The sequence below is a fragment of the Mastomys coucha genome, unplaced genomic scaffold, assembly GCF_008632895.1.
Source record: "Mastomys coucha isolate ucsf_1 unplaced genomic scaffold, UCSF_Mcou_1 pScaffold12, whole genome shotgun sequence".
In the NCBI taxonomy this organism is placed as follows: Eukaryota; Metazoa; Chordata; class Mammalia; order Rodentia; family Muridae; genus Mastomys; species Mastomys coucha.
In genome coordinates, this window is record NW_022196894.1 from 96,256,833 (window position 1) to 96,269,831 (window position 12,999).

The 12,999-nt window shown below is 48.4% G+C and overlaps 2 protein-coding genes across 16 annotated transcripts in view; both read right to left on the reverse strand.

Moving 5' to 3' along the window:
- The window catches only part of Prdm15 (PR/SET domain 15), a 66,255-nt gene extending 60,027 nt beyond the window's left edge, over window positions 1–6,228 (reverse strand). For 6 of the 10 annotated variants that reach the window (XM_031364538.1, XM_031364537.1, XM_031364542.1 and 3 more), the window contains exon 1: window positions 5,030–6,228. In XM_031364538.1, coding sequence (XP_031220398.1) covers window positions 5,030–5,131 — 102 coding nt within the window. In that variant the 5' untranslated portion in view covers window positions 5,132–6,228. The remainder of the gene's footprint in view (window positions 1–5,029) is intronic. The other 4 variants (XM_031364548.1, XM_031364546.1, XM_031364541.1 and 1 more) reach the window with 4 other exon arrangements.
- Window positions 6,229–9,996: 3,768 nt separating this feature from the next.
- Window positions 9,997–12,999, reverse strand: part of C2cd2 (C2 calcium dependent domain containing 2) — a 65,498-nt gene continuing 62,495 nt past the window's right edge. For 3 of the 6 annotated variants that reach the window (XM_031364575.1, XM_031364569.1, XM_031364574.1), the window contains one exon: window positions 9,997–12,382. In XM_031364575.1, coding sequence (XP_031220435.1) covers window positions 12,162–12,382 — 221 coding nt within the window. In that variant the 3' untranslated portion in view covers window positions 9,997–12,161. The remainder of the gene's footprint in view (window positions 12,383–12,999) is intronic. The other 3 variants (XM_031364572.1, XM_031364570.1, XM_031364573.1) reach the window with 2 other exon arrangements.

The window sequence follows — 12,999 nt, forward strand, 5'->3', positions numbered from 1 at the left end:
TCCTTCAACTTGAAGATCCTAGCTCAACCAGTTATGATGGCAGAAATTTGGCAGCCAGTAAGGGCAGAGTTCCAGAAGCATCTTGCCTAACACACTGCACTAAGCTAAGCAACGCTGTGATTCATCACAATAAAAGGCAAACTTGCCATCACTAATTAGCATGTGTTCCTCAAACTTAGAAAATGCCAAAAGCCCACAAAGAGAACTCCACGCAGGGAATATACTTTTCAAAGGCAGCCTCTTAGCTGGATGTGTTGGCTCTGCAAACACCTGTAGTCCTAGCACTCATATTCAAACAGCAGAACGATCAAAGGCAGACTCTTAACACAGCAGGTGTGTTCCCTTCTCTCCAGTCCAATCATGTCACCCCTGCACACCCCTGGCAATGCTCAGGACACACTTGGCTTCAGTACTGTCCCTCAAGCCTTGTCATTCATCCAAGGTTTCCTGTGATACTGGCATTTCCTCAGCCCTCAAAACTGGGAGTGCAGGCCCAAGGCATATCTCGGTAGAGGGAAGTGGGGTCTTCAAGCAAGCCAGATCAAGTTTACACAAGCTCACCAACAAGGCTCATCAGATCCCACCAGACTCCATGCCTGCCCCTACTCCATGTGAGAGAGGATGGAAGAAGATGAAGGACTCCAGCAGGGCATCCACTAGTACAGGTTTCCTAAGACTTTATTCAGGTCCCCTTCCCAGCCTCCATGTCACCTACTGCTGTTTCCTCTCCCAGAACTGCTAAGAGGTACATGTGGTCTCAAAATTCTGGCTGTGATAAAGTTGTCACCATGATGGTATCAGAAGGTGACTGAGTCACAAGACGTTATCCCCTCTCATGGGCCTACACAGCCCATGGGCCTTCCCCTCCTCCGACTTCATCATCAATGACGCTCTCACACGATACTGCAAGATGGCCCATGTCTAAAAGGTAGGCTCCAGGGCCCGGCCTCCCCAAACCATTAGGGTAACCCGAGGATGCCAGCCTATGGGGTCCTGGTGCTCTCTAATCCAGCTGGGAACAGTTTCCATATGTTCTCGCTCTTTATAAATTACCTAGTCTGGGGAATTCTGTCATTTCACCAGCAAACAGAGTAAACTAAAAACCTTCCCTCCATCTGTCAATTACCCACCTACTTTTAATAAGGCCTATCCAATAGCACTCTCCTTTCAAGTTCTCTCAGTTCACGACTGCCATGCAACAAAAACAGGCCTTCCCACTTTCCTCTGGAAAACCTTTTGGTTGAATCTCTCTGGCAGTATCTACAGACACTCAGAGCTCACGCACTGAAACAAAAGGGCCTTTGCCTGGAGGTCACCTGTGTAACCTTCTCTCTCTTTCCACTATAAAAGTCCTCAGAAGACTGCTGACTTCCTCACCTTCTCTGATAGTGAGTGGTTCTCTACCTTCCTAACACTGTGACGTTCATCATGTTGTGGTAACCCCCAACAATAAAATTATTTCATTGCTACTTCGTAACTGTAATTTGCTACTGTTACAAATCATAATGTAAATATCTGATATACAGGAACTGCTTTTAGGGCTACTGGGAGAGCCAACCTTACCTCCAGCAAACGGCTCCAGAGCACACCCTCTTTGTAGCCTACATCCCCCTCTATCATTATCTCAGGTCCCTCCCTCCCCTCAGATGTTTTTCTTCAGTGATCAATCTCCTGCTTTGCTTCCCTCGTTGGACATACTATGCCATATGTACCTCTGTCTTCATGCAGTGTCTCCTTGACACTCCCACCTCCCCAAATATGGCACATAGTTGAAAGTCACCTCCAAGCGAGGATCATGGTGCAGCACTTGCCTCTCCCTAAGTCTAGACCAACCCCTGAAGAACACCTGGTGCCTGGTACCAGGCACAGCACTCTCTCGGCCAATATCTCCATAAAAGCATTTCACCATTCTCCATTCCCAGTACCAGTTTCTCTGATCAGGCCAGGTTTAAGAGCAGCAAATAAAAATTCCACTGACCTCTAAAATAGATCCTCATGTCACTCTTCTAAATGCAGTTATAAAAATGTAAGCCTCATGACAGGATGGCCCCAGTCACTTCCAACTCACAGGAACCAGCTTCCCTTTAAGCATCAGCAAGCTGACCCCGCCTCTTCTCTGTACCCTCCTGCCTCCTTCCCTGGAGATCCTAAACCGTCCATTACACACTGCTGCCTGCAATTGCTCTCCTGACGCCCCTGTTGTAACTTCTCGCAACACACGTATGTCTATTCATTGAATCAGACATGATTTCACAGGACCACAGGCTGCACTCACACTCATTTCTTCTGGGTGAGCTGTGATGGCCTTCGCTGAATTGTCATCCAGTACCCAAAGAAAGGTCTCCTTTAAGAAGCTGGTTCAAGAAGTGAGTACATAGGTCATTTTATGGTTCTCTATTATTTCACCTGCTGATAATAAATGAACACGATAGCCCTTTTCCTGGGAGATCAAAACAGAGAGCCACATAGGTGAGGAGATGGAGTAGAAGGCTGGGAACAACAGAACTTCATGCCTACCCTTCTGATTAGGAGACAAAACTGCCAGCTGCTGTAGGGTGGGCACCCACAGTGACTCCATGTCTCCCCGATACCTGTGGATCAAGACATTCTCCAGGGCCATAGCGACACCAAACCAAGGGATAAATGGATGAATGTGAAGGAAGGACCTAGGAGACTCTAAGGGAGAGTCTGCCAGGTCCCATTCATGCCCACAGACTCTCAAAGGATGCCTGGACAGTGGGTCAGCTGGTGCCTCTAGGATAGCAGCCATGTGCTGGATCATCTCCTCCTCAGTGTTTCCTTCTATTTTGCGTGGAGTCTACTGGCCTGAACTCTTGTGTGCTCTGGCTCCCCAAGGCACCCACAGGCTCAACTCTAAGGACACAGTTCTTTTGCCAGTCCTGCTTAAAGCTCTCCACGAGCATCATCCTGCTGCATCTCCACCCTGGTTCACTGGCCTTTCCCAGCCTGGGATCCCAACTATGTCCCCACACAGCCCTCTGTGCACTAGCCCACTCTGCTTTCCACCAAGAGGCTAGATTTCCTCACAGCACTTGTCTCCTACTAAACCACCCTTCCTAGATAGATGGTTCTGGTCCCAGTGCAGAGGGTGCCAACCCCTGCATACCCAGCAACCTTTCTCCTTCATGGCCTTGCCACTCTTGTGTAACCACTGTTACTTATGGTCTACACTGCCTCTTGTACCTCTTCCATTGCTCCTTGGGTGTATGAAAGGTGTCCACAAACATTTACCCCAGAAACGGCCTGGTAAATCAGTCTGGGTAACGTATCCTGAACAGGTGTCAGGGTACATATTACACATGAGAATCTGGGTCTGGTAGCCTTTAAGCCACGGTTGGTGGCCAGTTTTAAGCTCTACTTCACCTGCAAAATGAAGCAATGTCTTCCCAACCTTCTGCACAGATAACCTTTCAGGAAAAAAAAAAAAAATGACAGGAGGGCATTCCATGGTCCTTCTCAAAGTAAGGCAATCTTGTAACTGCTGCTGACTTTGTGTGGCCCAGGCTTCCCTGAACAAACTCCTGCCTCAGCCTCCGGAGTACTGGGATTAAAAGCATTTGTCATCAACTTAGCTGTGATTGGTGCTTTAATTTACCCATTTGTCTTCTGGAAAAACAAACTACCTTGTCTGTTCCCCCAAAACAGAACAACTAATATATCCTTTGCTGACATCTGCGCAAAAGCATGAATCACAGACAGAGAAACAAAACCCCATCAAGAGAAAAACTTAGTGCTTTTTCCCTTTAATAATCCGATCTAAAGGTTTTATTTCAGAGTAAAGCAATGATTCCAGGGCAAGTCTGAGAAAGCAGCTGCAGGAGGTAAGACGTGGAAAGCCGGTAGGTTTGAAGCAAAATATGGTTGGGGTATAGAAGTGATCATGTCTCAGTGACTACTCTGCACTCTCCAGGGAGTACTGTCTCTGCCAACCCTGAGTGGTTTCCACAGTCAGAGAATTCAGGTTTTACTCTTAAAATTGCCTTCAGGACCTCAAGTGGGGCTCTGCACAAGCACCTCCACCGGAGGATTCTGACCGGCTGTAGCATATGTGTTTTTAAAAGAAGCGTTGGCAGCTTTAAATTCAGGCACAGGTCCACGTGTCTCCAGCTCACATTCTTGCTTCTACCATTTTAAACCACCTCGGAGGAGGGGGACGCTTGTGAGCATGTGTGAAGAGGCCCTCCATCCACTGCAAGAAGGATTGGGAGGTGGGGGAGAGCAATAAGCGCGCCCTCGCCCACCAAAGGTTGGTGTCCTACCTCTGCCCTTTCAAAACTCACCTCGGGAGCACGCAGGCTCCCACCTGGCCCTGGCCCCCACCTGTCCACCCTCTTCCCAGATAGTAGGTGGGCACATGTCTCCAGCCTGCCTTGCCACTGTGGTCCCTGGGCCACCAAAAGGTAGAGACGAGTAAGGCGCCAGGGCCTGGGAGCCACGGCACAGCCTCGGACTTTCTTAAACGCCAAAGGGGCTGGAGACCAAGGCCCCTCCCTGGGCTGTGCTCGAAAACCGGGTAAGGCGGTCGGGTAGCCGGGAAGGGACTGTAGGGACTAGAGCCCGCAGCCACGCAGGGCCTGGCTGTGGCCGCTGGGCCTGGGCGCACTAGGGGCGCAGCGCCTGAGCCCGCTCCCCGGGGCGGGGGGCGCCGAGCACGCGAGTGGGCGGCCGGGCGCCGGTTGGCGTGGGCCGAGCGCGCGGCGGGCAGTTAGCACGGGCCGGGCGCGCGGAACCCAGGCCGGGCACTTAGGGCAGAGGCCAAGCCCGCGGCGGCGGAACCCGGCGGGTGCAGGGCGATCCCGGAGCGGCTCCGGATTCCAGCCGGGTTTTGACTCCGATCGCCCACGGCGCCCGCGGCCGCGACTGTAACAAAGAACAGGCGGCGCGGCGGCCGGACCGGGGCGGGCGTGGGGGGGCGCGGCTGGAGGCCGAGCCCGGGCCAGGCGCGGGCTGCGGGCCGCAGCGGGGGGCGCGCGGTAGGGCAGCGGCGAGCACGGGCCCGGGGCTTTACCTGCCTGTGGAATGTGCAGAGCGGGGTCGGATCCGGACTCCGGGTTGCGATCCGCTCCGGAAACTGCGCAGCACCGGAAGCCGGGGGGCGGTGGCGCGGCATCGTGGGAGTTGTAGTGCGCAGCGCAGGCCGACGGGGCGGGCCCAGGCTCGGGGTGCTTGCACCTGGAGCTGGGGACTTCGGGCTGCGTTAACAGGGAGTCAGGGATAACTTACTGCTTGTAGTGGGAGCTGGCTGGGGCTATGTAGACAGTGCGCCTAGGAAATGGCTGCGTGAATTGAGGAACCCAGGGACAGAGATGCGTGGTTGCAGACATGGAGGATGATTGCCTTCCGGCATGGGGAGCGGGTAATTGTCAATGTGGATGGCGAACAGGAGAGAGAATGTAAGAAGACCTTTGTGAAGCAGGCTGTGAGGATTCAGGGGAAGGGACTGAGTGAACAAAAAAAGCTGGGGAGAGGGCCTGTGTGATCCCTGAGAGTTGGCCAGATGGTATGGTATGTGAAGGTTAGAGCAGTGTGTGTGTGTGAATGAGGGAGGCAGTGTAGTGAACCGAGAGGACAAAAAACATCTTTGCCTTTCAAGACACCTTTAAAACAGGTACACACCCCATCATCCCCTATACCACTTTCATTGGTATTGCTTATTCTAAAGTGCTCAGAAGGCCACATCTTTCAGCTTCTACATATGAAACAGGATTAAGTGTATAAGTAAAATCAGGCTGTTTTCAGGAGGAAAAACTGACAGGTTACAATAAGAAAAACCAATGTAAACCTGAGGCTAAGGAAGGCATGGAGGCTGAATGGATTATCACCTACTAAGCTTCACACTTGGCCTTGGAACAGGACATGAAAGGAGACTTACCTGAAAGACTTTCCCTTGAAAGGGGAGCTTTGGATGTCAGGGCTCCCTGATCCTACAGGGGCCCCCTAGGAAGCTGTGACCTCAAGGTTGTTTTCACCATATTTAGCTACCTAGGAACCCAGGCCACTGTAGTGGTAACCCAGGAAACCAGCCACTTTTTGAGCTGGCAAGAGACTTTGGTGGTATCCACATGTATACATGCAAAATGCAAAAGTTAGGAGGTTATTGAGATTTCAGAGGAAGATCTTGGAGGCCAAACAATATTACAAGGTGAAAATAATTGTGGGGAGCCACTGAGAGGACAATTGATGTTTGAAGCCGGCAGAGTAAAAACTGAAAAATTCGGGAAGGAGATGGGAAGTGAGAGATAGCAGGAGTGTGGGAAACCTGCTAAAATACCCACATTCCAGCAAAGCTAAGCCCAGGAGAGGAACATGTGGACTAAGCATGGTAGGCAGCTGTTCTTGTGAGTCCTTTTTGCTGGCTACTTCATGAGAAGGCAGGGCCTGAGTCTGCCCAGTCTAATAGTATAGGGGTGAGCTGAGAATGAGCGTGTGCGTTCTAGAATGACCAAGGGTGGCTGAAATGGACCGACCCTGGCCGGAAAGGTGGGTCGTTCAGAATTCCTCTGGAGGTGCCAGCAGAGATCAGCCTGGACAAATGGTAAATTGTGATCAGATTGGCCCTCTAGTCCCCTCTTGGGATGCCAGCACAAAGCAGACCTTGGTGGTCTACAAAGGAGGCAACCATCCCCAAGCCCCTCAAACCCTAACACACTCCAATCGCAGACACAGGTATTGCCGTCTCTGCCTTGCCCTGTGTAGTGGGTGGGCAAGAAGCTGGGAGTGAGAGTACTGCCATTTCCCCAGTCTTGAGGTCTCCTCTCTTCCTGGGGTTTGAATGAAAAAGGCCTCCCATAGGCTCAGGTATTTGAACACTTGATCCCCAGTTGACACTGCTGTTTGGGGGATGTTATGGAACCTTTAAGGTAGTGGTTCTTAACCTTCCCAACACTGCAACCTTTTAATTCGGTTCCTCATGGTATATCCCCCAACCATAAAATTACTTTTGTTGCTACTTTGTAACTGTAATTTTGCTATTATGTAGCAAATTTGCTGTGTAAATTTGCTAACCTAATGTTTAGGTGACACCTGTGAAAGAGAATTTAACCCCTAAAGGGGTCACAGCTTAAGAACTACCACTTTTAGGGGTACAGCCTTCCTGAAGGAAGTACACCATTGGGCTTTCTGGGTTCATAGTCTTGCCTCACTTCCCATATGTATGTGAATGACAATGTAATCAGCCAGCATCCCGCTCCACCCACAGCTTTCTCTGATGTCTGCCATGCCTTCTCTGCCATAATGGACTCTAATCCTTCTGGAACTATGAGCCAAAATAAACACTTTCTTCCCTAAATTGCTTCTTGCCGGGGAATTTTATCACAGGCACAGATAGATGCCACCTTTGCTGCAGAAAATGGATGGGGCTTGGCTCAGGTGACTCATCCTGAAGGGCAGATGACAGTGGCTGGCCACCTCACATGCTGTCCCATAGGCAAGCAGCTGAATAGGGCTGAAGAGTGAGCAAGTCTGAGATGGCCTCCCTGGTGGTTCCTCGACGCAGCATCTCCAAATGCAATGCTTTTGTCTGTGCCTATGGCAGGGCAAAGTGAAGACGACATGGAAACGGGAGACCACAAAGGGGATGAGATGCTTGCAGGTATTAGTACACCTTTTCTGTGCCTGGCTGTGATGGCCAGTCATACAAAAGGACAAAGGATGGCAGTAGTGCAAACATCAGAGAGGCTTCTGGTACCCTTAGGACAACCCAGCACTTGGAAACAACTCAGCTTAAAGTTTTCCGTGGGCACATTTATTTCTTGAGAGGTCAATAAAGTTCCAGCCATGTCTCACTGCATGGCATCCTGTCCCCCCCCCCCATGTCTTTTGTAACAGATACAATCATTTTCACAGATGCCAAATGCCACACACCAGCCTCAGGTTCACCACACACCTGGGAAGCCTTTACGTCTATTCTCTTTGCCATAGAGATTTGGCATGACAGTAAGCAGAAAGCCACCGCTTACAGCCTGAGGGATAGTCACACCTTCACCCCACCATCGGCAAAGTGATCCAGGCAGCTTGGTGACCCCAAAACTTACTTACACACAGGACATGGACATTTCTTGTAAAGAGCCAGAGGTGACAGGAGCTTGCACTGCTGGTTTGAGCAGTGTCTTTGTCCCTGTGCAGGTGCTTTTACCTGTTGGGATCATGAAGACAGTGCCTGGTTGTCAGTCAGTGCCCACACTTGTTTCTATGACAGACACATTTTGCCTTCTACCATCTATCAACTTGAACTTTGAAAGTTCAAGATTGACAGCCCTGAGCTTATTAACCAAAGAAAACACCACTTTGGGTGGCAGCAAGGTAAATTAATCTTTCCCTTTCTGCATAAGAAAATTTTCTGTTGCCGGGCGGTGGTGGCGCACGTCTCTAATCCCAGCACTTGGGAGACAGAGGCAGGCAGATTTCTAAGTTCGAAGCCAGCCTGGTCTACAGAGTGAGTTCCAGGACAGCCAGGGCTACACAGAGAAACCCTGTCTCGATAAAACAAAAAACAAAAAAAGGAAAAAAGAGAAAGAATAAAAGAAAAAATTCTGTAAATGTGGTCAGGGAAAACCCAAGCAAAAATCTGATTTGGAACTGGTTAGCAATAAATGGCCAAGTAGCCATAGTTAGGAAGCAGGGCTAGTGTTAAACCTAAGCTAAAATGTAAAATAAAGTGCTTTGTCTAAATCCTCTTGTTGATAGTGTGTTTTCAATCAGAGCAAGAGAGCCCTAGTTTTGTTACCGTTACACCAACATCACACAAACAGCTCTATTCAGTCACTGCACAAAGGACAGGGGAAATGTGGCCAACTCCAGCCAACCTGAGTTCTGCTTCCAGATTCACAGACACGTGGATTAGTGTTCATGAGAAACTGCTTTAAAACTAGCACTCTGCCAAACATTTTGAGACTGAAACTGAAGCCACAAAGAACGTAGTGGAGATTGTTGGACGGAGCTGACTTACGAATGTGTGCTGTCGGCACCTGGTAATGACCTTAATGATGTTCATTTCAACATAATTACCCTACACTATGAAGAAACAGAAGTGGATAAACAGCTTGGAGAGGGATTTCATGGCACGAGGAAGGCCCGTCTCCTCAGGCTACTCCCTTGAGGCTACCTGTTTGTGTCCCCCATCTCTGCACACTCTGCTGTGATGGTACTCACCACTGGCAAAGGCTACTCAGTGGAGACCCTAGAGGAAGCAGGTCTCACATGTGGTTGGGAAGCCAGGAGCAGGATGCTCACAGAGTCGTTTATGGGCTAGGATGGCTAAAAATCACTTGTTCTTTTTTTGTTCTTGCTGAGAGAAAGTATAACCTAAAATTCTGATAACTTCACACTTGAATAGACTTAACCTAAATGCCAAAACCAATAAAACCCGCATAGGCTGAGCATCCCTGACCCAAAAGTCTAAAACACAAAACTCTTAACGCACCACACTGTCCAAAGGGTTTCATAGTTCTGAAATTCTTCTATTTTGGGAGGCAGAGATGCTCAGATGGTAAAGTCTTATCAAGATAGCCCCAGATCCAAAAGAAGTCTGAAATACTTCTGGCCCCAAGCATGTTGTAGCTACTGCTCTATGCTGAAAATACGGCATCAGAATCAATTCCCGGCACCCTGCAGTCTCTGGGAATTGACAGCTACAGATCACAATTCTGCAGACTCTGTAGAGTAACAATACTTCAAGCACTGCATTTAATCACTTCTGTTCCCAAAAAGTAGTAGTGATTACTGGCTGTGGGAACCAACTTAGTATTGATGGATCACTCTAGAACTCTGCAGTAAATAACATTTGGTGATCTGTAAAGACAAAGCATGTGTAAAATATGTCTTCAAAGTCATCTGAGAACTCCTTAAGAGTCTTCCAGGCTCTTTTTCTTCTATTTTTGTTGTTGTTTGTTTTGAGAAGGGGAGTCTCGTGTAGCTAACTCTCTCTTCTCTCCACCTTCTAAGTGCTAGGATCACAGGCCTGTACCACCACACCCATCAAGAATTTTCAAATGTTTATTTGAAAGTAATGTCCACTGGGCCCAGGCTCAGTACTCGCAGCGCCTTGGGAGACGAAGGCAGGAGAATCAGAGTTTCAAGGTATGTTTGGGCTACAGAATGAATTACTTACAGGGCAGCCCAGGCAACAACTTAGTAAAACCTTAGCCGGATAATGACAACAATTATGATATGGTGGTGATTGTGGAGTCTGGGTATGCTTGGCCCAGGGAGTGGCACTATTTGGAGGAAGAAGTGTATCACTGTGGGTGTGGGTTTCAAAGCTCTGCCCAGAGCAAAAGAGCCAGGTGTTTCCTAGCTGATTTCTGAACAAGATGTAGAACCCTCAGCTCCTCCAGTGCCATGCCTTCCTGGGTGCTGCCATGCCCCTCCTTGATGATAATGGACTGAACCTCTGAACTTGGAAGCCAGCCCCAATTAAATTTCGTCCTTTATAAGAGTTGCCTTGGTCATGGTAAAATCCTGTTCCCAGCAGTAAAATCCTGACGACTACAATGACCAAAAGTGACAAGAGGGCCAGGGGAATAGTTCAGTGGACAAGGGCTTGTCTAGTGTGCACAAAGATACGGGTTTAATCCCAAGAATGGAGGAAAATAATAGAAAGGAAAAGGATTTCTAAATGGAGTTTACAAATCTTTCTTGCTAAAACAAAAAAATAGAAAATAAAAACATTTTCCTATAATGTTGGCTATCAGACATTTTTGGTCAACAGTGACTTTGTCCCTGAAATACAATTTCTAATGAACAGAAGATGGCAGAAGGAGCTCACTGATTTCATATCAGTGACCGCGCTCACAGGTTTTACTGTCAGTCTTTCCACTGCTGGAGGAAGAAAATGGACACCCTAACCCAAAGACGATGTCTCTGGAGGGTTCTGAGCTTCAGTGAACCCACAATGGCAGGCATACAGATTAGGTAGGGCAGCACCTTACAGACCTTATGTGGGGACACTGAAGCCAGGTGCCAACTTTATAATTTTCCCAGAGTAAACCAAAACCAGAATACCCTAAAATGTGACCAGAAGTCTCTGTTCACAGTAGAATTTTGAAGATCCCCTAAAAAGAATTCCTGCAAGTTTGGCCCATTGTTATAGAACTTCTACACCTAAGACTAACGGGGACCTGAGATACAGGGTAATCTCCTCAGTTGCCCTAAAAGTTCTTTGTTTTGGCTGTTAGCTATATTTGGCAAGATATATATATGTATATGTGTATATGTGTGTATATATGTGTGTATATACATATATATATACTTATATATATATATTTATGCGCACACATATACACACACACATACACACACACACACATATATATATGGTCATGTCCTATAAGCTGTCATTCATTGCTCCTGATATCAGCCTCAGCATATTTGAGCTTAGCATACTGTCTGCACTATGGAAAAAAACACAGCCCCAGACATAAGAAACAAAGAAACACATCTGAATTTCTACACCTCCACTTGCAAGAAGGCTATAGTAAATCTGGAAGTGCCTGGCACAATCTGCATAGAACACACATAGTACTTGCATACATTTTTAATTTCTATGGCTAATATCAAAGGTGAATACCTTGCACTTGTCAAAGCACATCTTTTCCTATTTTTTTCCCTGTGGGTCAAAATTCCTGCCTATATCCATACCCCTGTCCCCAGGACCAGGTGCACTTTTTAATTCTAAACAACAAGTTAGGTGAGGTAGCCCATCCTGCTCATAGCAACAGCCCAGAGGGACACCTCTCCCTCATGACATGGTCCAGACATGAACTCCAATAGTCCTTCAGGAGAGAGGAAGAAGTAGGTGGACTGGGATCGCTCCTGCCTACCATCCATAGTCCATCAGATCACACATGGCTTCAATGATGCAAGTCTCCCTCTTATATTCCCCCTCAGCGCTTTGATGGCTTGGTGAAGCTGGAGCCAGACACACAGTATCTGGTAGCAAACTGGACTGCGTTATCAGTCTTCTCAGGGGAAACTTCCTAGCCATACACACAGATTGGTTTTTTTCCCTTTAAAAGACAAAATTATTGGGGAAAAAAAATCCAAGCTAGATAAACAGGCATCTGATGGTATTGGTTCCTGCTGCTCTGGTGGGGGCCTTCCTGTCCCCATCCTCCAGCTGTGAGGATAGAAGGTGACTTGGGCTATATGTAGGGCTCTCTGGGTGCTCCATTCATGGTGTGCTTGCCTCTGTGCCTGGTAAGCAGCTTTCTGTTCAGGAGCCGGCCGAGGGTCGCCCCCTTCTTCTGCCTCCCCTCTGGCTGCTGCAGGAATACCAGGTCATTATGTGACTGGCTCAAGCCTGGGTCTTTCTGTTGGTGTCGCCGGCGGAAGAAGAGCTTGGCACCTTTCCTTAGGATTCCTTCTGCAAAAGGGGGAGCATAGGAGTGGTCAGAGCTATAAGGAGGATGAACTCAAGCCAAGGAGGAGGCAGAGTTGCCAGACAGCTGTGACAGAGTCAGGTGCTCCCTCAATGAGTGACTACTGCCCAGAGGAGCAAACAACACAGCCTTGATGATAGGAGGTCACTCTGCAGAGTGAAAGGCAGAAAATTCCAACTGTAGGACTGGCAGGGCTGCACTGTGGAGTGGGTGGGTTGGGGTCCACCATGGCCCCTCCCCTTTACTAGGAACTCTGTGATGAGCAAGGCTGTGCTGTATGCCCAGGAATAAAGATCACGCTCCTGATAGCTAAGCTAAGAGGCCTGGAAATCACAGTGCTCGCGTTCTCAGTTAAGTACTGCTCTTCAGGGAACAAGGTTTGTTTTTAAAAATTAATTCTAAATCAGTCTACACACCTAATACCTATTTTATCTGCCAGTCTATTCGTCCACCCACTTACTCAACCATTCTAGACTAAGCCATATGAAATCTGTTAGTAGATCATTTTCAACCCTAACCCTAAGCCTCATGCTAGGCTAAGAATGTAGCTCAGTAGTAGAGCACTTGCCTGGCATATACAAGGGAGGGCAAGACAAAATGA